At 49.2% G+C, this 27,460-nt stretch overlaps 2 protein-coding genes across 10 annotated transcripts; one reads left to right on the plus strand and one right to left on the minus strand.

The window, feature by feature from the left end:
- Positions 1 to 209: 209 nt before the first annotated feature.
- Positions 210 to 25,868, minus strand: GPATCH4 (G-patch domain containing 4). Of its 6 annotated transcripts, XM_081112064.1 has the most exons (10): positions 25,749 to 25,868; positions 23,636 to 23,757; positions 14,123 to 14,440; positions 4,619 to 4,758; positions 4,109 to 4,182; positions 3,920 to 4,012; positions 3,733 to 3,819; positions 1,991 to 2,082; positions 1,716 to 1,766; positions 210 to 1,482 (listed from the first exon to the last, which is right to left on the minus strand). In XM_081112064.1, exons 4-10 carry the CDS (start codon positions 4,695 to 4,697, stop codon positions 657 to 659), a joined length of 1,302 nt encoding a protein of 433 aa, XP_080968190.1. In that variant the 5' UTR covers positions 4,698 to 4,758; positions 14,123 to 14,440; positions 23,636 to 23,757; positions 25,749 to 25,868; the 3' UTR covers positions 210 to 656. The 6 variants fall into 6 exon arrangements, with proteins under 6 accessions (XP_080968190.1, XP_080968192.1, XP_080968191.1 ...); XM_081112066.1 differs by lacking the exon at positions 25,749 to 25,868 and having other exon boundaries at positions 23,636 to 23,905; XM_081112065.1 differs by lacking the exons at positions 23,636 to 23,757; positions 25,749 to 25,868 and adding an exon at positions 17,246 to 17,353.
- Positions 13,520 to 20,846, plus strand: HAPLN2 (hyaluronan and proteoglycan link protein 2). 4 transcript variants are annotated; one of them, XM_081112071.1, is made up of 8 exons: positions 13,557 to 13,668; positions 14,309 to 14,370; positions 16,085 to 16,196; positions 16,410 to 16,763; positions 16,940 to 17,056; positions 17,173 to 17,355; positions 17,751 to 17,833; positions 20,278 to 20,558. In XM_081112071.1, exons 3-8 carry the CDS (start codon positions 16,109 to 16,111, stop codon positions 20,383 to 20,385), a joined length of 933 nt encoding a protein of 310 aa, XP_080968197.1. In that variant the 5' UTR covers positions 13,557 to 13,668; positions 14,309 to 14,370; positions 16,085 to 16,108; the 3' UTR covers positions 20,386 to 20,558. The 4 variants fall into 4 exon arrangements, with proteins under 4 accessions (XP_080968196.1, XP_080968195.1, XP_080968198.1 ...); XM_081112070.1 differs by lacking the exon at positions 20,278 to 20,558 and having other exon boundaries at positions 13,520 to 13,668; positions 17,751 to 19,696; XM_081112069.1 differs by lacking the exon at positions 20,278 to 20,558 and having other exon boundaries at positions 13,520 to 13,668; positions 14,312 to 14,370; positions 17,751 to 19,696.
- Positions 25,869 to 27,460: the final 1,592 nt, after the last annotated feature.

The following is a 27,460-nucleotide window of genomic DNA, read 5'->3' on the forward strand; positions in this document are numbered from 1 at the left end:
CTTTATACACATCAACTCTTACCCATTACGGACACAGGACACTGGGTGAGGTTCTCTAAGCCTTCCCCTTCCATTCAACAATGTGGCAAGACCCCAGGCGGTTAACAGAAGGAATTTCTTCAAAGGTGCCCAGGAAACTTAATTTGTATTTAGGACCTTCCCAGGCTGGGAATGGAGGTGCCAGTCAGGACTGATATATAGGCTAGGAGCCCAAGCTGACATTTATTGACTCATTTGGCATAGTGTTAGAAACCAGCTCACAGAATGAGAATTGTATGTTTTCCTTAGCTTCACAATATTTAAGAATCAGGACATATCACATAAATCATTTTTAGTTTCTTTTAGCAAGGATGCCCCTTCAAAGGGTATCTGCATTCCTATTCCCAAAGCCCCAAGCACTCCTTGTCCCTTGGCTGCCTGGCTCCGATGGGCATCTGAGTTCATGATCTCTGGGTTAGAGCTGCAAAGGGGAAGAAGCCCATTCCCTCAATAAGGCAGGTGCTACCGCTCCTCTCAGCATGCTGGTATCCAGAGCTGGTTCCTCCTCGGGAAGGACCCCTCACTGGGGGGGTGCAGGAGACCTGCATCAACTCAGGCCTCTGAGATTTCAACAACTCCTGAAAAGAAATTGATTGAGGACCACCCTCACCCGACCTTCAGTCTCTCTTCTTCAGTTTCTTCTTGTTTGCTCTCTGGTCAGTGCTGACTGCGGCTCTTTCCTCCTCTGCTTGCTGCTGCCTCCTCTTCTTACCTCTGCTGCTTGAGCCAGGGTGTGCTCTGCTCTCTGCTTCCCTAATCCTGCCATCCTCATGTCCATCGCTTATGTCCACGACACCCTCCTCCTGATGCCGCTGTCTTTTCTTGCTTCTGCGTTTCTTATCACTGCATGCTCTGCTTTCTGCTTCCCTGGTCCCACCATCTACAGCAGCTTCCTCACCTTCTTTATCCTCCATATTCAAGTCTTCCTCCTCCTCGCACTGCTGCTTCTTGCTTCTGCTGTGTGAATCAGTGTGTGCTTGGCTCTCTACCTTCTCTGTTCTGATAGCACCTACACCCCCCTTACCTCCTCCTCTACCTGAGACCCCCAGCTTCTCCTCTTCATGGTGCTGCCTCTTCTTTTTCTTCCTTTTCCTGTGGGATGAATCAGTTTGTTCTCTGCTCTGTAGTTCCCCACACCCTCCTGTTTCTGTGACCTCTTCTTCATCCCCTACAGTTGTCCCCTCTTTCCTATCTTGAAGTTGTCTTTTCTTGCTTTTCCTGATGCTCTGGTCAGTACATTTGGGATACTCCTTGTCTGCATTCCTTTCAGTTGCTGTAGCCTCTTCCTCTTTCTGCTTCTTTTTCTTTTTTTTGAGGGGCTTGCTCTCAGTCTGCAGTTGAGAGACCCCAGGGTCCTGACCTTTGAGCTGAGCCAGGAAGGCCTGCTCCTGGGCCTCCAAACGAGCAAGCTTAGCCTTCATCGTAATTCCATGACGGGCAGCCCTGAAATAGGGCCAAAGTCAGAGGGTAGGTATCAGGAAAAAGCCTAATTCTTGAGACTGTAGGGGAAGTTGGTAGGGGAGGAGCTATCTTAAAAGCAGCTTCAGATATGGGCAGGTAGTATGAATCACATTCCTGGGATAAAAAAGAGTCAAGAAGTGATATAGGCCATCCTTAGGGGTGGGCTTGTGACAGGGAGAGAAGGGAGACTCAGGAGCTAACAAGTAACTACTTACTTGTGTGCTGTTCGACCCTCACAGGCTTGGAGCAGCATCTCATCAGTCAGACTGGTGGAGGTTTGGGGTGGGGGAGATCAGAAATTACAAACAGATCTGGTGGAAAAGCTTGATCTCTCCTCCCCTCTAAAACATTCCTTCGAGATACAAAGATTAGTACAGAACAGTTCCACCCCGAAGAAGCCCCAGCCAAGCATTATTTTAGACCTGGTCCTTTCTCTTGAGATCTGCAGCATCTCCTCCCACTTGCCCCCAGCGCTAAAATGAAGTCTCACATTTTTGAAGGCTGGGGCTCCTGGTTGTCATCATCACTGCAGCTTTCCAAGTCCTTGTCTGGCTTCTCCCCATCTGAGGTCAGTGTGGCAGTCTAGAAGAAGGAATCATGAGGTGGACAAGGCCCACTCAACACACCACTGCTATCCCTTTTCCCTCCTGGGAGCCTCCCCAGGAAGTCATACCCAGAGGCACAAATTTGCCAGCCCCCAATATCACTCCTGCAGACCACAGAGAGCTGCACCAAACTGCATACTTGAGCTTGAGCAGAAGGGCTGTGGGAGGTGGGGGGGAGAGCAGCCCTGGCCTCCTGGCTAGTGGGCACAACAAGAAGGGAGAAAGGGCCATCAGGTCTTCACAGTGGGACAAGTGTCCCCGGGTGGTCATCCCATAGTTCAAGTATCTTGACAATAAAGATGACACCTCCCCCCCCCGCCCCCCCATCCCCAACACCTACGCACAGTACTTCATTTGACCAGATTGAGAACCTACGATGGGCCAAGGGTTGAGGATACGGAGTGGAAAAAGAATGAGATGGTCCAGCCCAGATGGCATCTACATGGTGAGGGGGGAAGGGAATATGGCAGAACATTAGCAATTAGGATGAGAGTTCGTGCTACAGGAGGGGCACCCACTCAGATCTCAGGGTTTAGGAAACAGTTTCTAGAAGTGGCTGAGCTCTGGGAGACAAAAAAAATCAGGTAAAGGAGGACAGGGAGTAGAAAAATCCAGGCAGAGGGAATAGCATGTGCAAAAACTTAAAAATAACGGCTCCATCTGGCTAAAGTATGAAGATCCTGAGATAAGTGGCAAGAGACAGAGCTAGAGAAGGTGGCAGGGACAAGGCCACATGAGCCAGTCTGAATCTGTGTCATTGTAAATCAAGGAGTTGTCGATGAAATAATGAAATTTTTGTTTTAGAGCACTCTGGATGCTGTGTGGAGGATGAACTGACTGGAGTGGGGAGTTAGATTAGAGGTGATGAGTCTGGTTTATAAGGTTGTTAAAGGTAGAAGATGATGGTCTGGGATAGAAGATGGCCACAGAGATGAAGAGAAATGGGAAAGATCTGCTAGATACCTTGGCACATAGGAGGTGACCATTAAATATTAGCTCCCTTCTATTTTTTTTTTAAATATATTTTATTGATTTTTCACAGAGAGGAAGGGAGAGAGATAGAGAGCTGGAAACATCGATGAGAGAGAAACATCGATCAGCTGCCTCCTGCACATCTCCTACTGGGGATGTGCCCGCAACCCAGGTACATGCCCTTGACCGGAATCGAACCTGGGACCTTTCAGTCCGCAGGCCGACGCTCTATCCACTGTAGCTCCCTTCTATTGATATGCTTAGTAGGTGGGAGTCTGAAGACCTGGGTTCCAGTCCTGTCTGCCATTACTAGCCAACTGTGGGCTCTTCAACAAGCCCTTCTTGCCCCACCGTTGGCCACATGTGCAAAATAAGAATGGACCAGATAATCTCTCAGGTCTCTGACTTCCAAGTCCTTTAAATTGGACATCCCCTCCCTGCCCCACTCTGGCAGCTCCTGATTATGCCCTACCACCCACTCTGTTGCTGCCCCCCGCCCCCCCAATTCTTCCCTGGGGTCTGAGCAGTCTAAGCAACAGCAAGGGGTTGGTAACAGGATCCCACTGTTAGGACAAACCTGAGAATATGCAGGGCATACAAGGCCCCAAGGAAGGAAAAAAAAAGGATGAACCCTCTCACCCCCAGCCTCTAATACCTTCACAAACTTCTGATACAGCATGTTGGGCTTGGGATGGTTATGACGGGTGGTCTCCTTAGAAAGGCGCCTTATCTGTACTCCGTCCTGTGGGGAAGTTTCAGTGAGTGGGTGACAGTCCCTTGCTCCCTCACCTCCACCTGTCCCAGGCCTCATGGTTCACATGCCCGTCTATTAGAGCTCATACCTGCTTAGTGTCCACCACCAAGCTGGCTGCCGTTCTGTTGAAGAGCTCATTCCACCAGTGGTTTGTGAACTCCTTGGCAGGGTCATGTCCCACCTGCCAGAGGAAGAAGTATGAACTCCGAACCTGCCTCCCTGTCCTCAAGGGCTCCCCCTCCCCCGTCCACACCTCCCTCAGCCTGCCCAGTCTTACCCCATGAGTGTCCTGCTTTAGCGTCACCCTGAGGGCCTGGGTAATGCCATTCTCCTTCCGGCCCAGGCCTTTGCCTGCAGAAGACAGTGAGTGACTTAGCTTATTCTGCCTGCCCCAAGCTCTCACAGGCACCCCAGCACATGCCACTGGTAGCACTGGGCAAGCTCTATCCCTCTCAGAAGCCCTCCGAGTTCCATTCTTTCTGACACCTCTCCATGCAGTCCCCCTGCCGTTATCTCTTCTTCTTTATAATTCTTTCAGGACAGATGTTGTGTTTCTTCCCCTCTGCCCCTGTCCTCCCAACCATTTCTTAATACCCACTGTCAAATTTCTTCCTCTTCTCCCCTTTTTTGGAACAGTCAGAAATTTTCTTCTGCAAATTTCCCTTTAAGCTAGTTTCCCTCCTCCAACTGAGTGGACTGCATAGGGATATTCCAGGATGATGCCTCTCCCTTGGGCAGAGGGTAGGCAGGGAATTGGGGTCATGTGGAAGGTACCCATGGGGATCACCTGGAGTCCATCCGTGCTTTAGCAGCTGCTCCTCAGCAAACTTCATCCCATGACTCCTAACCTCCGGGGTGACCTTCATGTTGAGAAAAGGGTCACTGTCCTCAGGTCCTCACCAGAGAAGAAGAGGTCACTTATCATCCCTTTAAAGGAAAGGAGAGAGAGCCGTCATACACCCAATCCATCCTGATTGCTCTCACGAGAATTCTTTCCTGAAACTGAGGCAGAGACAGAGGAAGGAGCCCTGGTCCTTGGGGAGCTCCCTGTCTCACCAGAGAGGTCAATGCCAACATGTCAAAAGTTAGTAACTGATAGAGAGCTCACCGCATGCCAGGCTGTGCTAAGGCCTTACGTGAATCATGTCACTTAATCTTCCCATCCCAGGAAGATTTTCTGAACTTTACCTCCAGGAAAGTATGACTATCCCTGTTTTAAAAATGAGAAAACGGAGGTCTGAAGAGGTTAGACGACTTGCTCAAGGTCATGCAGCTAATGTGTGTAGAACTCAAACCAGGCAGCTTGTGTGCAGTCCCCACTCTTTGCCATGTAAAAACAGCAATGAGATGCTTGTTAACCTGAGTTATAACAGTACTTAGTAGAGCCCATACCCTACACCTATGCCCTAGCATTTATACTGTCCTTTCAGGGTGGGTGCCACACACCTCTTCCCCACTGCCGCTGTCTTTCCGTCTTGTTCACGCACCCCTCTTGAAATTGTCCAGCTCAGGAAGGACACTCTTACTGAGCACTTAATGCACAACAGGTGGATTACCCATATTCTAGTTTCCTTTAATCCTGACAGTCCTGTTAGGTATTATCATTACTTGACAAATGAGGGAAATAAAACCTGTGTTTCTTGCCTGGGATTACACAGCTAGTAAGAGATGGAGCTGGAATATGAGCCTAGGTTGCCGACTCTAAAGTGGCCCTCTTTCTATCACATCCCCAACTAATTTCATTTTTTAATTATAATGTTCTTTTTTAAAAATTGTTGTTATTGCCCTAGCTAGTTTGGCTCAGTGGATAGAGCATCTGTCTGTGGACTGAAGGATCCTGGGTTCTATTCTGGTCAAGGCTTGATTCCTGGCCCTGATTGAGTGCATGTGGGAGGCAACCAATTGATGTGTCTTTCTCACATTGATGTTTCTCTCTTTCTCTGTGTCTCCTCCTCCCTTCCACTCTCTCTAAAAATCAATGAGAAAATATTCTCAGGTGAGGTTTAACAAAAATAAAGATTCTTAATAAAATGTTTTTATTGATTTTAGAGAAAGGGAGAGGGAGAGAGAGGGAAAAACATTGATGTGAGAGAGAAACATTGATTGGCCACCTCCTGCACACATCCCAACCAGGGATTGAGCCCGCAACCTGGTATGTGCTCTGACCTGGAATTGAACCAGCGACTTTTCAGTGTACTGGATGATGCTCAACCAACTAAGCCACACCAGCCAGGGCCTAATTGCATTTTTTATAGTCATTCCACCGTTCTTTTTGGACCCCAAAATGGCTTTATTGAACTTAGATACCAGATTTGCCTCTGGAGTGGTTAAGATGGCTTATTACAAAAGGCATTCAAAACCAAGACTACTACTGCTGACTCAATTCACTAACGTTAACTTATACAGATCGTTTATTACAGGCACTGCAGACTAATTTTAAAGCTGATCAATGGCATTACTGGGGTAATCCTGCAGCCTCCCAAAGTGACAGTTCTGAAGGTAAAACTTGCATGTGAGTTTAGGAAGGTCTAGTAAGTATGCTTTAAAAAAATCAGATACATCATTTTAAAAAATATGTATTTTTTTTATTAATTTCATAGAGGAAGGGAGAGGGAGAGAGAGAGAGAGAAACATCAATGATGAGAATCGTTGACTAGCTGCTTCGGCACCCTCCCAAACTGGGAATTGAGCCTGCAACCCAGGCATGCACCCTGACTGGGAATCCAACCGTGACCTCCTGGTCCATAGGTTGATGCTCAACCACTGAGCCACACCAGCCGGGCTGAGAGACATCATTAAGCCACTCCTCCTAAGCATTATATATTAGGCTTAAGAATGATGACAAGCCCAGCCACTGTGGCTCAGCTGGTTGAGTGTCATCCCATGAAACAAGAAGTCACCGGTTCAATTCCAGGTCAGGGCACATGCCCAGGGCTGTGGGCTCAATCCCCAGTAGAGAGCATGCAGGACACAAACAATTGATGTTTCTATCTCTCCCCCCTCTCCCTTCTTTCTCTAAAATCAATAAAAACATAAAAAACAAACAAAAACAGAATGATGACCGGTCTGGTTAGGTTTGAAGAATAGCAAATTCAGAATGACTCACATTTCTGTTCACATTTCTACTGTGAAGAACGATTACCTGTAAACCTAGCAGATACCTTGACAGTCCCCACAGAAAAGCATTGTGTGAAGCCCTAGCCAGTTTGGCTCAGTGAATAGTGTTGGCCTGCAGATTAAAGGGTCTCAGGTTCGATTCCAGTCACCTCACATATGCCCGGGTTGCAGGTTCGATCCCCAGTAGGTTGCAGGAGGCAGCCAATCAATGATTCTCTCCCTCTCTGGAATCAATAAAAATGTATTTTAAAAAAAGCATTGCGTGAAGAAAGGCCCTATCATGCTTCTTGATACTGTTAAAGTAAAATTCAAACACCGAAGTCTTTAAGGCCACCTCAAAACTCTGCTTCTTCTCAGAAGTTATCTATGACCTATCAGCTCCCAAATTTCAGTAATAATATAATAATAATACTTATGTATTTACTCGATGACAGCCTGTTGCTAATTGCTTAACACAGATTATCTCATTTAATCCAACAACCCTACAGGGGTGGGCAAACTTCTTGACTCAAGGGCCACAATGGGTTCTTAAACTGGACCAGAGGGCCGGAATAAAGCATGGATGGAGTGTTTGTGTGAACTAATATAAATTCAAAGTAAACATCATTACATAAAAGGGTACGGTCTTTTTTTTTTTTAGTTTTATTCATTTCAAACAGGCCGAATCCGGCCTGCGGGCTGTAGTTTGCCCACGGCAGCTTTAGGACATGGTATTACTGTAATCTGCAAACGAAGAAATAGCACTGCGAAGTTTAATTACTTGCCCAAATCAAACAACTGGCATGTAGTGGGTCCAGGATCCCACGCATCCCAGAGCCGGCGTTAATGGCCACACTCCTGTCTCTTACAGCTCTGTGCTCTCTGCAGTATCCCCCACCTGCCCCTTGTCGCGGTCACTGAAACAATACGCCCTGGGGCCAGGGACGGGCTTTATTCCCCAACCTCGGTGCACTTGGCGCAGCGCCGGGAAGTGAGAACGCGTTCAGTCAGTCGTTGAACTGAATGGCACAGGGGGGACTGCTGTGGACTCACAGTGGACCCCTGTGGACAAAAGCAGCCAGGTCTCCGGGAAGGCTGCGAGCACGCTCTCAGGAACTGTCTCCTCTCCGGTCGACCCGAGTCTTCCGGGGAAGGTTCCTGGGCCTCGCTTCTTACAGCGGAGGTGAAGAGCCGGCTACCTTTCCCCTGGGCCTCCCTCCTTTGAGGTCTACATTCCAGCCCCCTCTGCAGTTTCATGTGGTAACACTACTCTCTTGAGCCCGGGCTCCAAGCGGCACCCCTCAGGAGACAGCAGCCCTTACCGTCACTGCGGGGTCCTCCCGGCGGAAACATGTGCAGATCTGACTTGTGAGCGGCCACCTTCCCGGAAGTACCGTTTTGGTCCTTCTAGGCTGTCGAAACCATAGAGACGAAAGCGGGAACCACTGTCCCGGTCCTCCCAGGAGAAACAGTCTGGGGGTGGGCCCATTGCTGGTATGGTTGCTATAGAAACTCGGCCCCTGAGCGTGCCCATTTCCGGAGGGCGGGGTGAGGGGCGGGGGCGGGTTCCATTCACTGCCCACCTGCAGCGACCAAGGCACTTACGTGCTAAGATACCGAAAACAGCTTCGGGTCCAACGCTGAGCCAGCCCCGGGCACAGATAAGAGGAAGGAAACGCTAGGGGAAAGCATCGAGAGTGCCCTAGAGATAGGTGGAGGCCGAGGAGGTAGCACCTTTGGGGTGAATTTTGCGGGCACAGTTATTAATAAAAGCCTAGAGATTAGAGGTTTCAGCAGGTCCATCAAACATTTTTGACCCACAACTGTGTGCCAGGACCTGTCCTTTCGGTACTGGTGATAAAATGTGCATAAGACACGAGCCCTGACTTCACTAGTACCTATTCAGGGGAAGTTGGGATCCTGAGTGGGACTGGAGGAGGCGGGTGGGGCATGGAGAGAGATGTAGGATCCGGAATGCAAGCCAGGATGAGGGGTTTGGACTGGCTGTAGCAGACAAGGGAAAGAAGATAATGCAAAGAAGTCAGCATTCCCACCCCCCAAACTGTTCCTTCACCGAGCCACCCAAGGACTAAAACCTGAAAAAAGTATCCGTCATTTGCCTCCCTGTATCAGTATTTATGGTAAATTAACGCCTCCTAGGAACTTCAAAAAGGAAAACTGCCATTTCATAGTAAAGCTTTGTCATGATTGCTCAATGTGTCATACTCCCTTATGTCCATAAAAAATCTTCCATAGAATTAATTTTAGTTTGAAAATACAGTATGCCACATAGTGCCCTGGTCGGTCGCCCAGTGGTTAGAGCGTCTGAGTGGTAACGCAGTATTCTTACGCCACCTGCTGTAGATCTCAGGTATAGCATTCTATTTATTTATTTATTTAAAATACATCTTTATTGATTTCCGAGAGGAAGCGAGAGGGAGAGATAGAAACATCAATGATAAGAGAGAACCATGGATCGGCTGCTCCTGCACACTGCACACTGGAGATCGAACCCTCAACCCAGGCACGTGCCCTGGACTGAGATAAAACCTGGGACCTTTCGGTCCACAGATCGACACTCTATCCACTGAGCCAAACCAGCTAGGGAGGGAATTTTTATTTTTAAAAATGATTTTATGTGGAGAGATGAACCAGGGAATTTATATGCATATATGCATAACCAATGAACACAGAAAATAGTGTGGGGAAGGCCTGGAAGGGGCGGGTTCGGGGTGGAGGGGGTCAATGGGAAAGAAAACAAAGGGAATATCTGTAATATTTTCAACAATAAAGATAATTTTTAAAAATGATTTTGTTTGTTAAATTGTCTACAATTAAATGTATCATTGTATAATCACTTTAAAAAGCAATAAAAGTTGCCTTCTAATTTAAATGATTATTCTAGCCCAGCTGGCATGGCTCAGTGGTTGGGCATTGACCTATGAACCAGGAGGTTGCTGGTTTGATTCCCAGTCAGGGCACATGTCCGGATTGCGAGTTTGATCCCCAATGGGGGGTGTGCAGAAGGCAGCCGATCGACGATGCTCTCTCATCATTGATGTTTCTGTTTCTCGCTCCTTCACCCTTCCTCTCTGAAATCAATAAAAACATATTTTAAAAAAGATTATTCTATAATTCATTCTGGCTTCATTTAAAAAACACACAGAAGTTTAACAGCATGTATACCTCTTGTATGCATGGGAGTGACCAGGAAAAATGAGCAACTTATTCTTAAGTTTAAATCTTTGAGCTTCCTGAAATGTATTTAGTTAAGGCAGGGATGGGGAACCTTTATTCTGCCAAGGGCCATCTGGATATATATAACATCATTTGAGGGCCATACAGAATTATCAACTTAAAAATTAGCCTGGTCAAACACCTCATTAACTCACCCCTAAGCTTGGCAGACCAAATGACATTCCATACCCCTGGTTAAGGAATGAGTTATGGACTCAATTTTTTCCCAGGTGATTAATTGTCCCAACCTCTAGCATCCTAAATATTCATCAATAGGCATCTCATTAAATAAATTATGCTATAGTCACCCACTGGAATACCGTGCAGACAAAAAAAAAATGAGGAAGCTTTATGTCATGTGCTAATAGGACAGATGCTCAAAACATTATTAGGTGAAAAAAGCAAGGTAGGGAACAGTTTGTATGATATGATTTCAATTCAATTAAAAAAGAATATATGGGCCCTGAGCAGGTAACTCGGTTGGTTGCAGGATTGATCCCTGGTCAGGGAACATGCATACAAGAATCAATCAATAAATGCATAGATAAGTGGAACAATAAATCGATGTTTCTCTCTCTGCTTCCTCTCTCTGAAATAAAATTTAAAAAGAATAAATGCATGATGTATGTTTCTACTTATCTGCATTCTCGTAGTCTTTTTAAAATATATATATATATTTTTTAAAAATATATTTTATTGATTTTTTTACAGAGAGGAAGGGAGAGAGATAGAGAGTTAGAAACATCGATGGGAGAGAAACATCAATCAGCCGCCTCCTGCACATCTCCTACTGGGGATGTGCCCGCAACCCAGGTACATGCCCTTGACCGGAATCAAATCTGGGACCTTTCAGTCTTCAGGCCAACGCTCTATCCACTGAGCCAAACCAGTTTCGGCTTAAAATATATTTTTATTGATTTCATAGAGGAAGGGAGAGGGAGAGATAGAAACATCACTGAGAGAGAACCATTGATTGGCTGCCTTCTGCCTGCCCCTTACTGGGGATCGAGCCTGCAACCCCAGGCATGTGCCCTTGAACGGAATCGAACCCGGGACCCTTTGGTTTGCAGGCCAATGCTCTATCCACTGAGCCAAACCATCCAGGGCTTATAGAGTCTTAAAAACTGACAGACTGAGAAGTTTCACAATGGTTTAATTGTTATAGGGGAAGCGAGAAGGAAGGAAGGAAAGAAGCACTTGGCTTTTTACTTTACCCTGTAGTAGTGGCTGAGTTCTTTTTCACTATGTGTAGGTATTACTTTTGTCATAAAAAAATAAGTGGGACATTAACTTTTGTGTGTGTGATTTTTTATGTATTTTTAAAAATCAGGTGATCCTTTAAAATCAAGCAGTTAGTGTCTGTTTTGACTGATTCTATTCTCTGTGGCATTTCTCTCTCCCTCCCCCCTATAATAAGGGCCAAAATGTATTGAGTATGTTGTATGAGTCAGGCAGTCTTCCCTCCCTGCCTTTTCCCCTAAAGTGCCAACTCTTCCAGTCCTTCATGTGACATTCCCAGTAATAAACTGGGATCATGCCATCATCAGGGGTGAAGAAAATTAGCCAAACGTGCCCGGAGGGGGTAAGCTGAGCCTGTGATGTTAGGGGAAGAGGTGTCAGGACTCCATGGGTGTTCTGGATGATTCCACCTCCCTCTGGTCAGTAGGGAGCAGAAGTGGCAAAATCCTCTCTTTAAAAGATGCTAGTTCAGTGAAAAGTTGCCAGCTCAAGCCTGCGCAGTCTGATTCGATTCCTATTTTGCAGTGCCTTGGGGAAAACTGAGAATGAAAGTGACCTTGAGCACACTAAACTCAGCTTGACTATTTACTATGTTCACTCCTGGTCTGTTCCTTTCTCATCCTACCCTGAAACGGTCCTTTTGGCATCTATCAACCAGTTCTAGGTTTACCTCCATGCCAAACTCAGCCTTTTATGGACTTACCTACCAGAGACTTCTAAACCACAGTTCGGAAGTCATCTGGGGAGAAAGGAGCGGTGGGGGAGGCATGAGCCTGGGAGTGGTGGTGTGACGGGCTGTGGAGCCTTCACTGCAGACCCGCCCCCCTCTGTGGGAAGCTGTTTGTTTGAGTTGGGTGGAAGCCAATCAGATGCGCTGGCTCAGGGTGTCCTGGCCCAGGAGACAGGGGTTATTTGTCTTCTTTGTTTGTCCTCTCTGCGAGGAGGGAAGGGCTTAGAAACAGGGATGGAGCCGAAGGGAAAAGACAGTCAATCAAGTCCATGTGACGAGCTCCTATTATTAAATCTATAGTCAAAACCCTGGCGCTCTTCCAACTTGGAGGGTCAAGCAGAGGAGTGGACGGAGGGATTATTGAAAAAAGCAGCAAGTTCTAGGTTTGACCCAACAGCTGCCTTCTGCATGGTCTTGGGCAAGTCCCTCTCCCCTCCATCTCCTCTGCCTCTGGTAACCGAGGAGGCTAAGCATCCTGAAGTTCCCTCCAGTTCTGAAACACAAAACTCCTGGTGTGGGGTTGCTCAGCAGAGATGAAAGAAGGCTAAGAGGCCATTTGAAGCTCAGAACATTTCTAAAGGGCTGTTACTGGAGGGAGTCCTCCCTCTGCATTGATAACAAACAAAAAGGAAATGTGCTTGCTTATTCTGGGTGTTGGAAAGGTTCTGTGTCTTGATGGGGGAGCGGGGTAATTACATGGCGTGTGCACATGTCAAAATGTATTGAGCTGTGCATTTTGTTGCCTGTAAATTACACCTCATTAGAAAGGTTTTTAAAATGAGCTTGAACTCCAATAGGAGTTTAGGCTTCAGAAAAAAACTTCCTAACAAGGAAGACTTGAGAGAAGTCAATTTCTACCCAAGTAAGTTCTCTTGAGAACTTTAAGATCATGTACCTATGCTGAAAGAGGAGGTAGGGAAGTAGGGAAAAAAATAATATGACCACTCTTTTGGAGAGCTTCCCAAAATCCTTCCAGCCTCAGACATTCCCATACCATGTCCCGTCCTGGGGACAGAAAAATCCTCCTGGCTGTCTAATTTCCATCTCCCCTATTGCAATTCTAACCACACACTCTTCCCTCTATGGAGCCCAGCCTCACACAAGATCTCTTTAAAGTCTTGAAGCTTACAGCATTGAAGGAGACCCCATTTCAACCTTCTGACTGACCATTCTCTGCCCCTCATCTCATTCTGTTCCCCTTGGGGATGTTAGTTCCTGTTCTAAGCCCACCCCCACCCAGACCCTTTTTCCGGTGGTGTGTGCCAGCCGGTCCTGCGTCCCACATCCCCAGCTGATGACATTTTATTGCCATTACCCAAAGGATAAAGAAAGGGCCCCTGTTGTTTCAACAATGGGGGAAAGACGGGGACAATGGGAAATTGTGCTGCCGATGGGGTGGGGACAGAGGAGGAAAGGACAGACAGATAGACAGATGGGGGGCTGGACAGAAGGGGTCAGGTTTCTGGAAGCAGCTGGTTCCCACCTTGAGAGCCTCTTCCCATAGGCGATGCGCACCCAGGCACCGGAGGGCAGAGGTGAGGACTTCGTTGGGAAAGGAGGAGGGGAGGGGTGCTCCATTCCCCCACTGCTCTTCTGGCTTTTCTAAGTTCCGGCCTATCATGGAGTTAGTGCCCATAAAGCCAAGATTGTTGGCCCAGCAGCTTAGCCTGCAGATGAGGCCCATATGGAAAAATGCAGGCATCGGGAGCTTGACTGCTATGGATCTTTGAGCCTCATTTCTATGCCTATTGGTCCAACATCCTCATACCCACCAATCAATACCCTTCTTTGGTCCAAAAGCATCTAGATGAACCAGGGCACCTCACTCTCTGTACTCTTCCAGGTGGTCATTTCTGGCTGCCTCCTTTTCTCCATATCCCTTCATGGGTCCCTGCCCCATATCCCACACCCAGCATCTTCCCCTGGGCCCAGGGCAGTGAGCACGGCAGATATAGTGCCTGGTCACAGGGCTGGACATGGGTCACTTACCCTGGCTCAGTGGAATAATGGGTCGTGGAGTTCTTGGACCCTTGGCTTCTTCTGTGAGCTCAGGGCAGGAGCCTTTCCTCAAAGGTGCAACAGGTGCGACTGCACTGACCAGATGCCTAAGTCCCGGGCTCTGAGGTGCTTGGACCTCCCAGTGGCAACTCCTTCACCTGGAACCTCTTCCTCCAGCAGGACAAAAAGCTGCCAGTCACTGCTCCCTCCATCGCTGTGAAGAGACCAGCTTTTAACAGGTAGGTGCTGGAGCTGTTGCTGCCCTCTCTCATTCTCTGTCAGGAGTATGAAGGTGTGTGTGCACTTGCTCTAAAATACAGAAATATAGATCAGTCATTAAGAAATTAAGCGTCAGTCAGATCCTGATTCAAATCCCAGAGAACCCCTCCTCTCACAAGCTGTTTGACTTCACTCAATTTTACTAAAATGTATGCACCTTTGTGTGAGTATATAAAATGGGGTTCAATCATCGTTCCTACCTCGTAGGATTGCTGATAGGTGTAAATATAAGAGTACACATGTAAAGTGCGTAGAGCAGTCTCAGGCACGTTAATGCTAGCTATTACTATTGGTCCCTCAGTGAGTCCGTCCCCACTATCACTCTGCTTACCAGGTTCTCCTGTACTGAACTGGTTCTCTTGCTCATGTCCCTGTCCCAGATACTTTCCCTATTAGCCACGGGGAAGTCCTTTCTGTGCCTAACCCCCATTTCTCCTTCTGCAAGGTCATCTTTGACCTTCATTTACAGAAAGATGGAGCTCAGGTCCTAAGCCTTCTGACTCCTCCTCAGTGTTTCCTCCCTCTCTCCATGTCCCAGCTCTCCTTCCCAGAAGTCCTGCATATGAGCGCACTCATTAACACACAACACAATATTAATTTAGTACCTACTGTATGCCAGAAACACATACATAGCACTACTACAAAGCAGGCACTATTTTAAGCAGTTTATCTATATTATTTTCATCAAATCCTCACAACTACTCAGTAAGGGAGGTGCGCATTATTATCCATATTTTACTAATGAGGACATTGAGTCAGAGAGAAGTTAAGTAACTTGTTCAAAGTCATGCAGTTAGGAAGTGGAGGAATCAGATTTTTAAAATGAATAAAACTAAGTTAAGGGGTCCTCTGCTTTAAAAATAAATATCAAGGTGATGAAGAATAGATACAATAAAGGAGAAAAAGAACTACTGAAATAGACAACAGTGTTTGAAATCTTTTTTATAACTATAACTTTATACTTTATAATTACTGGAAACCTTACTACATATACATATGTATAACTTTCAAATTCACACAGCTGACTTAGCTGCTGATAAAAGTACTTCTAAGGGGGAAAATCCCCAATCCAGTGCAGTAGGGGAACCAGACAAGTGGATCACAGGGCACCACAGTGTGGTGAACTGGGGGGAAGAGAAAAGGCTTCCCAAAGGAGGTGAGAGTGAACTTGGACTGTTCTGGAGCCAGAAGTCCAACATGTGTGGAGCGCAGTGCCGAAGGCACAGGTGGCGAAGTGCAGGGAGAGACTGAATCACAGAGCAACTGGGCTTTATGCTCAGGGCAACAGGGAGAGATGGTAAGCAGGACACATTTACTCTGGCTTCAGATGGCAATGAGTGTGGGAGAGGATAGAGACTGGAGCTGACAATCCAGATGGCAAGACTTGGGAAGTGGCACTTGTGATGAGAAGGGGACAGGTAGAGGACCTGCTGACTGAAGGGATGGGAGAGAGGAAGCAGGATGGGCAGAGGAGGGGGTGTGGTTGCTATTGACCCCCTCCCCCTCCCACTTTCCTTTTGCCATGAACATAAACCCCTTATTACTGCCCCATGGCTTCCAGCTGGACAGTCCCTCTGAGGAATCCCTGCTGGGAGTTTATCTCCAACCCTGCTTTCCCCACCCTGTCCCCATTCCCTTAGTCCTGAAGAATGGCCCACCTTTTGTGCCTTGTAGACCCAGCTAGGCTGACTCCCCATCATGCAAGGTTGGCTCAATCTCCCCACACTCTGTCACTTCCTTCTCCTGTGGGCCTTCACCACCTTCCACAGAGCCCTCGGGGACCCAGGTAAGATCTCAGTTCCTGCCCAGAATCTGTGGGGGAGAAGCTCCAGGTGTGGGAAAAGTGGGAAAGGCAGCTGTTGGAGGTACCCAGGGAGTGAGAGTTATTGCTGAGTGGGCAGTGGAGGAGAGAATGGGGCCGCCTGGGGAACAGGGTCTGGATGGGCACTTGGCACAGTGGGGTCCGGGGGTTCCTGCCACTGTGGCCCCCTCTGCTCAGCATCCTACCGGGGCCCCCACTACCTCCTGCCCCCCATCCACGAGGTCATTCACTCTCGTCGTGGCGCCACGACCACGCTGCCCTGCATCCTGGGCACCCTGCCTCCCAGCTACAAGGTGCGCTGGAGCAAAGTGGAGCCAGGGGAGCTCCGGGAAACCTCGATCCTCATCACCAACGGACTGCATGCCCGGAGCTACGGGGCTCTGGAGGGCCGAGCCAGGATGCGGAGGGGGCATCGGCTGGACGCCTCTCTGGTCATTGCGGGCGTGCGCCTGGAGGACGAGGGCCGGTACCGCTGTGAGCTCATCAACGGCATCGAGGACGAGAGCGTGGCGCTGACCCTGCGCCTGGAGGGTGAGGCCCGGCGGTTCCAGCCCCCTCCTCGCCAGCGGGGGAGACGCGCGGGGGCGGATCCGGGTATCCCAGGGCTCCTCCCTCAGCATCTCCCCCGCCCTCTCGGCTCGGCGGCCCCGCCTGTTCGTCCCCTCCCTCGTCTGCCGGCCCTCCCCAGGCTGTCTGCCACCCCACAGGTGTGGTGTTTCCGTACCAGCCCAGCCGGGGCAGGTACCAGTTCAATTACTACGAGGCGAAGCAGGCATGCGAGGAGCAGGGCGGACGCCTGGCCACCTACGCGCAGCTGTACCAGGGTGAGCGGCCCGGGCACCGCCTAGGTCCCCTCCGGGCTGTTACAGGGGCCCCAGCGGAGGCGACCTCCGGGTCTGGCTCCTGCCTGTGACGCCTCTAATCCCTCGTCTGCCGCCAGCATGGACCGAGGGGCTGGACTGGTGCAACGCGGGCTGGCTGCTCGAGGGATCCGTGCACTACCCTGTGCTTACCGCGCGTGCTCCGTGCGGCGGCCACGGTCGGCCGGGGATCCGCAGCTACGGGCCCCGCGACCGGAAGCGCGACCGCTACGACGCCTTCTGTTTCACCTCCACGCAGGCAGGTGAGGGGCGGGCGGGGCGAGCGCACGGCGCTAGGGGCGGGGCCTGGCGGGTGGGGCGGGGCCTGGAGGATGGGGCGGGGTCTAGCTGGTAGGGCGGGGCCTGGCGGGTGGGGGCGGGGTCTGGCGGTGGGGCGGGGTCTGGCGGGTGGGGGCGGGGAAAGTGAAAGCCCTGAGGCTGGAGATCCGCCCGGCTTGGTTGTCTCTTCGAGGCTGGCCACCGCCTCACGCCACCCCCTCGCTCCAGCCCGCCTCCCGCAACCCCATCCGCAGCCCTGCCCGCTCCTCCCACCCAGCCCGGCCCGCTCTCCGCAGCCTCGCCCTCGACGGGAGGCTGAATCCCCGCTGTACCCCGCATGTCCTGCTCTCGGCCAGTCAGTGACCCGCTCCGTCCCCAGGCCACGTGTTCTTCGTGCCCGGGCGGCTGACCCTGTCCGAAGCCCAGGCGGCGTGCCGGCGGCGCGGGGCCGTGGTGGCGAAGGTCGGGCACCTGTACGCGGCCTGGAAGTTCTCGGGGCTGGACCAGTGCGACGGCGGGTGGCTGGCGGACGGCAGCGTGCGCTTCCCCATCACCACGCCTCGGCCGCGCTGCGGGGGCCTCCCTGATCCCGGCGTGCGCAGCTTCGGCTTCCCGCAGCCCCAGCGGGCCAGCTACGGGACCTACTGCTACTCCGAGTAGGGCCACCGCGCCCCTTCCGCACGCGGACAGCGCCTGGGAGTCGTGGCGGGGTCTCTTGCTGCCCTTTCCCTCCAGCCTCTCCTCCCGCCAGAGGAAGAGCAGCCCCTCCCGACCCGCCTCCCGGGCCTCCTGGCGGGGAGGGTCGGGTGTCGGGAGGGGAGGGGTGGCGCCCCGGTGATGGTGACGGTGACGGGGTGTAGCTACGACCCCGGACCTGCGGATCAAGGCCCCGTGGCGGTTCGCGTGCCCCCAGCACACAACTCAGCCACTGCTAGGGGGTGGGAGGGCGCCCAGGGGACATGAACTGACCTCTGTATACGGCAGTAAAATAACGGGAAGTTTTTGTGTTGGACGAAGCCGTAGGCGCAGCGAGGAATCGAGGGTGAGGGGGATGAGCTCGATAAAGCGTGCTGACTGCGCTCTTGAAGGGCTGCTGCCGCTTCGGGGTGAGCCTGCGGGAGGGTGGCGAGGAGGGAGAGCCGCAGGCTCCGAGCCCGGTACAGACGCGGAGAAACCAGGGTGTTCGCCGAGCACCACCAGAGGGCGCCACAAATTCACCTAAGATTCCTTCCAATCCGCCGGAAGCGCTCCAACCCCTAGTCCTACACCCCACCACCGAACAAATAAAAAGACCTAAAAATATTTCTAAATGCGTTTGTGCCCTGCCAGTCTCCCAGGAGGGTTTTTCAGGACTACTATTAAAGAAGGGAAAATTATACCGTTGTTACAACTAACGGGAAATCAACCCCGTGGAAGGAGGAGGCGAGAAACACACCAGCACGTCCCGCAGGGTTGATACTTGGGGTGACTGTGCGTTTGGTTTAGCGCTCACCACCACCATGGCCGCCAGGGAAAAGGGGCAACGGGACCGGAGCACTCTTAACATCTGGCTAAAGGAAGCATTCCAGTAGCTCTACGTACAAACTCGAATGCCATTAATTCATTTTTCATATATATTATTTTTTATTTTTTACTGTTCAAGCAATCTATCTGCACCACAAAAGCCTGGTCTAGAGAATAGTAATGACTGGAGCAAAGGTCATGAACTTTCTAATGGCACTTCGTACATGTAAACTTGCATTCCAAGACGGTTCTTGCTATGATTGTTAAAGATAATTCATCCCATAGGACTTTGTATAAGGGACAGAGAGTGATCAAAGAATAGCATTTTCAATAACCCTCAGATAGCAAATGAAATATTTGTGCTAGTTCTAAGCTTTGATTTTCCTGTCTTGGTCATTGGATAATACCTTCCTCCCAAGGTTGCCGTGAGCAGAATTGAGACAATGCCTGTACTGGGTAGTACATGCCTGTTACACATAAGAGGCACTCAGTAAGTGGTAACTATAATAATCAATGATTGTGATTATAACAATAATAGCAACAATAGAACAACTATTATTATTCAGGTTCTTAGCAGGTAGCTTGTAGGATTTGTTGCTGTATGGCATTGTATTAGTCAGAACAAGCTAACTTATGATGTGACGACAAACAAACCCCAAATCTCAGTGGCTTAAAATAAAAGTTTCTCACTTAGGTAGGCTACATGTACATTATGGTCAACAAGGGGGTGGGTCTTCTCATTTTAGTTATTCAGGGACCCAGGCTGATAGAGTAGTCACCATCTCAAATGCTGTAAGTTACTATGCCAGAAGTAAAAAATAATAGCTATGGCCCAGAGGGACACCTGTCCCTGCGGTTCACAAGTCAGTTTTCCAGAACTGATTACGTGGCCCCACTCAACCACAGGGGGGCGGGAAAGAACAGTCACCTTGGCCTAGCCCTAGAAGCAAAATTGGAAATAGTATTTGGTAGCAGCAGCAGTACCCAAGTCTACCACAAGCACCAAGGAGGGCAGTATAGATTCTGGGACACATTGGTATTCCTCCATACCCCCATCTTATCTCAAAACCATTAACTGCATTTAGGGAATGAATTCATGTAATGAATTACAACCACAAAGACCCTTTTTAAAAATAAGTTAACATTTACAAGTGTCAGGGATTTGGACGTGGACATATCTTTTTGTGGCCACCATTCAACTCATCCATTAACTTTTTATGTAATACCTACTGATGATCATTTTCTAGAGCCATTATTTCATTAGTACAAAATGGAGATGTTCTAATTTTGTCATCCCTCCTTCACTTATTAGCTGTACTCTGTAATCATCTACTATAAAGGAAAATTTCCCTCATCAACTATAAATGTAAGCTTAATGCTTGATTCTCTTTCATTTTTTTTAGATGGCTGCTATGGACTATATTTTGTGCTTCCCTTCCCCCCAAAATTCATATGTTAAAGCCTTAATCCCCAATGCCACTGTATTTGAAGATGGGGCTTTTGGGAGGTAATTAAGCCTGAGGGTGGATCCCTCATGAGAAGAGAATCAGGAGAACTTGCTCTGCTCTCCACAAGGTGAGAATGCAATGAGAAGCTGCTGCCTGTCAACCAGGAAGTGGGCCCTCACCACACACCAGATCTGCTGGACTCCAGAACTGTGAGAAATAAATGTTAGTTGCACCCCATCTATGGTCATTTGTTATAGCAGCACAAACTGACTAAGACAAGGGTTTCCTAAAAGCAAATGTTGAATTAAGATGTTTACACCCAGCCAGTGTGGCTCAGTGGTTGAGCATTGACCTATGAACCAGAAGGTCATGACTCAATTCCCAGTCAGGGCACATGCCTGGGTTGTGGGCTCAGACCCCAGTGTGGGGTGTGCAGGAGGTAGCCAATCAATGATTCTCTCTCATCATTGACGTTTTTATCTTTCCCCCTCTCCCTCTCTGAAATCAATAAAAATGTATACTTTTTAAAAAGACTTTGAGTACAAGTAGTTTGAGTATAAAACTTTGAGTTCAAGGTCATGCTAAGACGCACTGGTAGAGGAGTGGAGAACTGAGACAGGAAAGGGAAGGAAGCCACTGAGAGCTGTGTAATAGAGCAGGTGGAGCAACTGAGGCTCAGTCCTTTGGGGGAATTCTGGAAGACAGTGTAGAACCTGTCTCAGAGAATCCTACCCAAGGGGCAATGGAAATAGGGTATTATTGGTGAACTTCCTGTTGGAAGATTGAGGGTTGCTTCTGGAAGCATTAACCCTCTAGTATTCCTGGCTAGCCCTGTGCTCAAACATGTCCCCACAGCCATAAAAAAAAGCCCTCAGGCAGAGTCCCAGATGTTCACCAAGAGCCTTCCTGTAGAGGTGATGCTGAAGAACATGAATCGTATCTACAGTCCACCCTTGGCAGTGCTCAGATCCATTTGTGGCCCCATGTTAAATTCACTTTGTCCTGTCACTGATTCTTCAACATGGTGGCTGATTGCAATTTCTAAATCTTAAAAAAAAAAGTGTCTTGCAACAGGAGGGCTCGTGGGACAAACTACAATAGCCATTGCTGCAGTTGGTTCCAAGGAGTAATCAATATTCAACATCTCCCTCCTCTACAATTAATTCTGTTGGTCTCTGGTGTTTTCACAATGGAAAAACCCAGACCTTCATCCTTGAAGGCCTCAGCCTTTCATTGCCATGCCCTTGAGAGACCAACATTGCTGCAATTGCCTGTTTATGATTACCATTGGACATGGAATAACCAAGATCATATGTCTTTGTCAGTATACATTTTTTTGGTCTACTGGTCAATTAGCATGAGGTACCCAAAATGACCCAGAGGCTGCTGTTGCCTTAGGTTTAGTGGTACCCTTACTGTGACTCCTCGTAGACACATCTCCCAACCTAGGAACTAGGGCTTCTAATTCTGCAGAGCCTAAATTTACAGGATCAGGAAGCACAAATTCCCCACGTGGATCATGGGACTGATTATGAAAGGGTATTCTACTTCCATACCCTGGTTCCTGACCCATAATTTTTAGCTGTCTGGGATGCAGCACCATACAACGGCCACTTGTTCAAAATATATACTGTATTTCGAAGGCCAGTAGCCCAATCCCAGATGATGTTTCCCCAAGCTGGTATATTTCAGAGAGGAAGGGAGAGGGAGAGAGAAACATCAATGATGAGAATCATTGATTGGCTGCCTCCTGCACATCTCCCCCCCCCCCCCCCCCACTGGGGATCAAGCCTGCAACCCGAGTATGTGCCCTGGCACATTGGTTCATAGGTCGATGCTCAACCACTGAGCCACACCAGCTGGTCCCAAGCTGGTATTTAGATGTGTTGTAAAGAGACCATGCTAGCGCACTATCAGGCTGACAACTTCAAGGTGATGTGGTGTATCATAGGGCCAATGGAGACTATGGTCCTATGCCCACTGTCACATTCCCTTCACTGGTAAAGTGGATCCCCTTCGTTAGAGGTGATACTATATGGGATCTCATGAGGCTAAGTCACTTCCTTTATGTCCTTCGATAATGGTGCTGCCCAAGGTGTGTGGGCAGGGAAGGCAAATCCACATCCAGAATATGAATCCCAGTAAGGAGACATTGCTCTCTCCTCCAGGTTGAATGAGGTACATTGTAATCAACATGCTGCCCAGTGGCTGGTTGGGCTCCTTAAGGGATGGTACCATGTTGAAGGTTCCGTGTCTGTCTCTGCTGCTGACAGGCATTAGCAGCAGCTGGATTAGCCTTGGTGAGAGGGAGCCCTTGCTGGTGGGCCCTCACATAGCCTCCATGTCTGCTGCCACAGCTACTCCATTCATGGGCCCATTGTGCAAGCCCTGGCATAGAGGAGGACAAAGGCTGGCTGTCACCCACTGGAATCCTTCTGTTCCCTTGGCTATTCAGTGTCTCCTCTGCAGTGAATGTTGTTCCCTTGGCTATTCAGTGTCTCCTCTGCAGTGAGTGTTCTTTAATGGTACTGCCACAAGATACAATGCCCACTGCTGTCAGTCCACCCATATAGCTCTTCCCCAGACTTTCTTATCTCCACTCTTCCAGCCTTACCCTTTCCTGGCCCCTGGCCAACCAAGAAAGCCATTTGCCACTGTTCAAGAGTTCATGTATATACTTCACTCAAGTCCCCTCTCTCACGGCAAAGTAGGTGGCCAGTGTATTGCCTGAAACCTCCTAGGAGGATCCTCCCTCACCACTATCTTTCAAGGGCACCCCTAAGTGGGTCTGTTGTGTGGCAGCAGTCCATGTTTAGCTCACATCAAAATATCAAAGTGACCCATCCAAGAAACAGGCCTCGGCTTTTCCTCCTCTGGAGTATGGCCACGGAGAAATCCCATAAAACTAGAGGGTGAGCTGAGAGAGAGGCATGGGTGCAGTAGAGACAAGCAATATGGGAGCCCGGGCTTCCTGCTCACGCAGCTTACTTGTGCCCTCTGAGCGTGCTCATTCCCAATCACAAATGTGCCATTGTGGAATACTGTGCTCACCCACATGTGCTCATGACTTTGTGGGTCTGAAAGTTCCCAGATCTTAATAAACCTGGAAAGTGAGACAGGGAAGGGAAGGAATCTAATACATAATTGAATAAGTAATCCAAATAATTGAACAGGTCATGACCATGGGCAGCTGGAGACCGGAGGACTTGCCTCACAGTTCCTGCCTGAGAGGTGCGGGGGCTGGGGTTTCACCCTCTGTCACTGGTTGAGGGCTGTCTCTAGGGGCATTAATCCTCTGGTACTTCTGACTCACCATGCACTTAGGCCAAGCATACCGCCCCAGTCGGAAAAATTCCTCCACCGTCAGCAGCCTTTGGCTTGTTGAGGTCACTGCTAAGAGGATATGGGCAGGGGCATCAACAGGATCTGCTGTGCCTACGGATTTCCAAAATCGTGAGTTAGTGTGCTATCACTGTCCAAAGGTGACCAGTGATTTCATGTTTTAGTAGCATATGAATTTATTGGCTTTTTATATTATTGGATATGTTTCCATCTCTTACAGTCATTATTCATCTTAATGCTGAAGTTTTTTGGCCAGTGGGAGTATTCTCAAGTTGGCTATTGGGTCCTTTTGACATGAACTTGACCTGAGTTCTCAAGTATGAAAAATTATCCTGCTGCAGGCCTGGAATTTCTCCAGAGTCCTGGTTCCTTTTAGTGGAAAGTTCAAGACTACAATCTGGGCACAAGGCATATTCATTGTTATCAGATTGTTACTGCTCCTAAATAAACTGTATGCACAAATAATATTTATAAATGTTATATATAACTGTTCTCCAGAACACACACACACACACACACACACAAATCATGAGCTCATGCTGTTGTGTCTAATTCAGATGAAAGGTTAGCAGTTATTGCTTAACTTTCACTTTCTTTTACACTGCAAGTCTTAGTTCTTAAAACTATCACTATAATTATTTGCTTTATCATAATAAATAGAACTTTTCAAAATAGTAATGCCAACATCAAGATTTCTCCATGGCTCTTTTGCTCTTAGAAATATATAGTAAAAATGCTGAGTTTAAAAAAAGAAATGCTGAGTTTTATAATCAGAAAATTCTGGGTGGCTTTGCCTCCAACTTCATATACAATTAGGTGCATTTGTTTAAGTTTTAGATTTTAAGGGATTGAAGCACTTTTATTCTTTTAAAATTTAATTTAAAATTAATTTAATTATTTAATTTTGTGTTTTAATTTTATAAAACATTTACAAGGTTCCAACATCAAAACCATAAATCAAGATGTTAGTGCCATTTTACAGGTGAAGAGACTGAGTCTCAGAGAGGTTAATAGCTGGCCCAGCATCATAGAGGAGTGAATGGTCTTCCCCATCAGGAGCCAGAGACAGGACTGCAGGGAGCCTGAGGGAAGGGGCTTTTTGTCAATAAGTAGATTTGGTTGTACTCAGGGTCGAGCCTTCCAGTACCTTCAGCTGTTCCTTATGGAACAGACTGGTGGTCTCATCTAAACACAAGAGTTTGCATCCTTCAAAGCGAGGGTCTGTAAGCTCAGGGGACAGTGGCTCCTGCTCATACAGCAGGGGTTGTTCAGTCTGTAGGCCTCCCCACTGACTCCCCACCCCCCTTTTCCCTTCCCACCCCCATTCTCTTTCAGCTTCAGGAGCCCTTAGAGCTATAACCAGCCATTCCTGGCCACCCCCTCGCCTGGGCTAGCAACCCCTGCTTCCTGGCCCCTTTCAGAAGCTATCAAAGCCCCCATTCTCCTAACACAGCTGTGCCAGCGCTTAGCACTGCCTCCATCCTCCCCTTCAGCCCCACGTGCATGTTCCCAGGTGCCTGTGTGACATGCAGGGCCTCAGAGAGGAACTAAGCTGCCTGGGCCCTTACCTCCAAGCCTGGGAAAGTGGAAGCAGGTGTTCAAGGGGCTGGGAAGGACAGGCTCTTCCAGTGGCCTTTGTGGTTGGGAATCCAGTGAGAAAGGCCCAAGGCTAACACTGGAGATGGAATGCTCTTAGGATGGGAGAACTTGGACTTGGAGGGGAGATTCTGTCTCCTCAACTTGGGTCGTGACCTCAGCTGAAGGGGAGAGGCAGGAGATGGATTGTCTTCATCTGGAGAGACTGGAAAACTCCCCAGGGCTCAGGAGGCTGGGAGGCAAGCCAGCTGGGCCGCACGTGGAAGAGGGAGGAGGGCGCCCCCACCCCCCCTCCTCTCTGACTTCTCTCCACCTCCCAGGCTTCCTCTCCCCGGAGAGAGACCGCTCCAAGTTCTGGCAAGACCCTGACCTGGGAGGCAGGAGACTTCATTTTGGTCACGGTCAGTCAGTTACCTGTTGTGTGGCCCTAGATAGTCACTTCACCTCTTCGGTCTCCGTTTCTTTACGCAGAAGATACCCACGGTTACCTGAGACATTCTCCTCCTGTTACTGGGCCAGTGGTTCTGCTTGAACTGTGACCCGAGTTCTTCCTGCTTCCGTTGGTTCTGTTTGCTTTCAGCCAGTCCCTGGGGTTTTTGTTCTGAGACCTAGAAGGGAAGATCTTGCTCAGCAAGTGAGTAGAAATGGGAGGGTGGTCACATGGCGATGGGTGAAGATGTAAGTAAAGACAGTGAAGAAGGTCCCTGATCAGAAACTGCCAGTTCAAAGCGCGATTAGACTTCAGTGTGAACTGTTACAGCTGGCAGTGTTGGAAAAGGCTTGGGGAGGTGTTTATTCCTCCCCCAGGAAATCCCCAAGAAAAGGTTTCTCTCTCAAACACTGCGCCCCCATCCCATTCACAGAGGAGTGGCCCACTGACTGCCTGGCCAGGAGATCTGGTGGAGATTAGGGTGTGTGTGTGTGTGTGTGTGTGTGTGACAAGTAGAGGGAAAGAAGTAGGTTTTGCTGACGTGTGGGCCAGGGGCTTCCTTTACCCAGGCCAGTGCAGTAGGCATCACCCAGCACAGTAGATGGCACCCAGCGCAGTAGATGGCACCCAGAGCAGATGTCATCCAATAGAGTAGATGCTTCTGCAGAAGCGTTTCAAGGTTTTGCCACGGCAAAGGGCAAAACAGTGCCATGACTCAAATGCTGGCTCTCATCAAGACCTTTACAGCGGCAGCTGCTCTGTTCTCTCACTCTGTCTGGCTTCCCACTAGGGGTCTCCCTCTTGGAACAGACTGTCTGGTACCAGCCCTTGTCCCAACCCAGGTGCTGCTGGCCTCAGTCAGGGTTGGACTCCCCCTGGGCACCAAACTGTGCCCACACTTCTAGGGCACATGAGGGGAGGTAGTGAGGAAGGTCACTTTCTCTCTCTTCCTGGGTCACAGACAAGTTTTCCGGAGGCAAAAATCTATGGTTACCTGTGAGTCACCACTGGGACTGAATTCCAGCCACTCGGGTGCCTGGCCCCATGGAGCCCCTGGTGGAGAAGAGCCGTGTGGGGTCGGGCTGGATGTACACCCCATGCTGACACTGTCCTGCAGGACAGAAGGTCTGAGTGGAGCCAAGGGAGGTCCTTGGGCTACCAGGTGCGGGTCTGTCCCTTCTCTCCACCAGAGGACTTGGGACAGCACTCCCAGGCCTAAAATAGTGCCTGGTCCATAGTGGACACTCAGTTAACATTTACTTAACAAAATCAATAAACTGAGGTTTCCTCCTCCGTAAACCATCCCAAGCACATTGCTCTGTCTCTTCATTCTCCCCTCCCTGCCTGGGACATTTCTCTCACTGAGGGACGGTACCTCCCTCCATCCCAGGTCTTCCTGTCCTGTCTCTACAGGAGATGTGTCTCTGGAAGTTGCCAGAATTCCTCAAGGATTGGGGCCAGTGGAAGGCAGCCCCGATTTCCCACGCAGGAGGGACTTGGGTGCAGTCTAGACGGGAGGACAGGAACTTGCTTTTAGGCTGCCTTTGCATTGCGTGCACCGCACCTCACTCTCTTTGGGATATTTGGGGGGTGCTGCTGATGATTATGGGGATCCAGCCTCAGACAAGCTCTCCTTGATGCTACCGCTGGTGTACAGGGGAGAGAATCCATCCGGCGTCTGGCTGTCCTGCCCACTGTCTGTGCCAGGGGCTTTGCCTGGAGTCCCAGGAGGGAAGAAAGAGGAGGGAGGGGAGAGAGCCTGGGAAAGAG

The sequence above is a fragment of the Myotis nattereri genome (assembly GCF_964212035.1).
Source record: "Myotis nattereri genome assembly, chromosome: 18".
NCBI classification, from domain to species: domain Eukaryota; kingdom Metazoa; phylum Chordata; class Mammalia; order Chiroptera; family Vespertilionidae; genus Myotis; species Myotis nattereri.